The 2,397-nt window shown below is 56.3% G+C and overlaps 1 protein-coding gene across 1 annotated transcript; it reads right to left on the bottom strand.

Moving 5' to 3' along the window:
* Positions 1-211: 211 nt before the first annotated feature.
* Positions 212-2,194, bottom strand: LOC146199738 (uncharacterized). The gene has a single exon (XM_084592187.1). It carries the CDS (start codon positions 2,192-2,194, stop codon positions 212-214), a length of 1,983 nt encoding a protein of 660 aa, XP_084448313.1.
* Between the last annotated feature and the right edge of the window lie 203 nt (positions 2,195-2,397).

Here is a 2,397-nt window from a genome sequence, read left to right as displayed (position 1 = left end):
GAAAGAAGGACGCGCGCCGCAACAACAGCCGTCGTCCACCACCGAAGCGGTGGCAGGTGCAATAACGGCCTACAAAAGATAAAAATTCGGTGGCAGGCTAGCCCCCCCCCCCCCCCCCCCCGCAAGCGGCGGTGAGGGTGGTAATAACGTTATTAAAACAGAGGAGTTTGCGGTATGCATGCCCCTGGACCCCCGCACGGCCCCACTACACTCAAACGTTCATGTTCCTATGGTTCATGACGTCGGCAGCCCAGTCTGTGGCGATCTTCTGCCGAAGCGGGTCCTCAGAGTGCAGCAGGGTCTCCCAGTCCTCCCAGGTGGTAAGGTGCTCTAGACCCCGCGGGGGAGGATCCGCCGGGCATTGGAACAGGATGTGGGCGAAGGTGGCGATGGGGTTGTTGCAAAGGGTGCAGGAGGGATTGGTGAGGGTGGGGTGGTAGCGAGACGCACTATAAGGGGACGGGAGGGTGCGCGTTTGTAGTCGTCGCCAGAGCGTCTGGTGGTAGTTGTCGCAAGATGGGTGAGGTGGAGGATAGTGTAGTCGCTCGGCCCGATAGGCTTGCGTTAGCTCACTGAAGGAGTGCATGCGATCGCGCGTGAATCCCGGATCGGAGGCCGCCGGCGCCCGGTTTAAAGAACCTAACCGGGCTAACGCATTGGCGGCCTCGTTACCGGGATTCCCGGAGTGCGCAGGCACCCATATCAGGTCCACATAGCGGGGTGGGTTAGCGGCGGGCGAGTTCAGTATGCTGAATGCAGAAATGTGAACTCTACCACGCGCAAAATTTAGTAGCGCAGTTTTCGAGTCGGAAATTATGTAGCGTGCTTCCGCGTGTGCAAGCGCGTAGGCGATGGCTGCTTCCTCGGCTGCCTCCGAGGAGGTGACCGAGGGGAGGGGGATAGTAGCAACAGGCTGCAGGAAGGAATTTGTGACGGCCAATACCGCTCCCTCATTCGTGCATGCGGCGTCCACCCATACGGCGTCTGTTTTGGAGCCGTAGTATTTGTGGAGCGCCGCTGCTCGGGCTCGGCGGCGTTGCTCGTTATACTGGGGGTGCATGTTGCGAGGGAGAGGCTTGCTGAGAAGGTCTTGGTGGAGGAGGCGAGGTATGGGAAGGAGGGTAGGGTCATTCGCTGGGACACGAATGTCTAAAGTCTCCAGGATATGGCGACCGGTGAAGGTCTTGGTGAGACGCAAGTATTGGGCTTGGCGATGGGCATCCACAAGCTCCCCAATTGTGTTGTGGAGGCCAAGCTGTAAAAGCCGTTCTGTGGAAGTATTAATTGGGAGATGTAGGGCCGTCTTGAACGCCGTGCGCAACATGACGTCCAAGGCGTCCGTTTCCTGCCTGTTGAGTCGGAGATAGGGGACTGTGTATAAGAAACGGCTGAGGACGAAGGCGTGAATTAGACGACATAGGTCGTTCTCCTTCATGCCTCTGTGATGGCCCGAAACTCGTCGGATGAGGTGCGATATCGCGCCTGTCACCCGCTTTAGTTTCTTGACAGTTAAGGTGTTTTTGCCATTGTTCTGGATGTGAAGTCCCAGAACCCGGAGCGTATTCACCTCTGGGACGGGACGGCCATCGACTTCGATGACAATCGGTGTGGTGGGGCATCCGCGGGTCGTGGGTTGAAGTATAAGTAGCTCAGACTTCTCTGGGGAGCATGAGAGTCTGATGATCTGGGCGTGGTCTTGTGTGAGGGATGCGGCACTTTGCAAGGTAACCTCTATGTCGCCATCACTACCGTGTGTGGTCCATAGTGTGATGTCGTCTGCATAAAGGGTATGTCTAAGATGAGGTATCGTGGACAGTTTTCGGGCGAGTGGAATGAGCGTGGCGTTGAATAGGAAAGGAGAGAGGACGGAACCCTGTGGAGTACCGACGCTCCTGAGGGTGTAGGGTTGGGAGGTAAGGGGGCCGAAATGAACCTCAGCCATGCGATCCGTTAAAAAAGCCTGGATATAAGTGTACATCCATACACCTATGTTCAGAGGAGAGAGGGCAGTCATGATCGCCTGATGTTCGACGCGATCAAAAGCTTTGGACAGATCCAAAGCCAGGACTGCCTTTGTGTGGCCCGGGATAGCTGGGTCGAAGATGTCGTGAGTGAGCTGCAGCATGGGGTCCTGAGCGGAGAGATGGAGGCGGAATCTCACCATGCTGTGTGGGTAAAGGTCGTTGTCCGCCATGTGAAGTGTCAATCTCGCAAGTGCCACGTGCTCGAAAAGTTTCCCGAGACACGAGGTGAGCGAGATTGGGCGCAGGTTTTCAAGTTTAAGAGGCTTGTTCGGTTTTGGTAAAAATATTACCTTGGCGTGTCGCCAGGACTGGGGGAGGGTGCCCTCCACCCAGCATCTGTTGAAGTAATCTGTAATCTGTGTGATTGATCTGT

Source organism: Amblyomma maculatum, chromosome 2, assembly GCF_055883805.1.
Source record: "Amblyomma maculatum isolate TAMU_Amacu chromosome 2, ASM5588380v1, whole genome shotgun sequence".
NCBI classification, from domain to species: Eukaryota; Metazoa; Arthropoda; class Arachnida; order Ixodida; family Ixodidae; genus Amblyomma; species Amblyomma maculatum.
Note: the sequence above shows the minus strand (reverse complement) of the source record. Positions and strands in the feature narration are given on the sequence as shown.

Bases quoted from the DNA above. Each gene is read 5' to 3' on its own strand.
- LOC146199738 (XM_084592187.1), bottom strand. From the start codon at position 2,194: ATGGCGGACAACGACCTTTACCCACACAGCATGGTGAGATTCCGCCTC.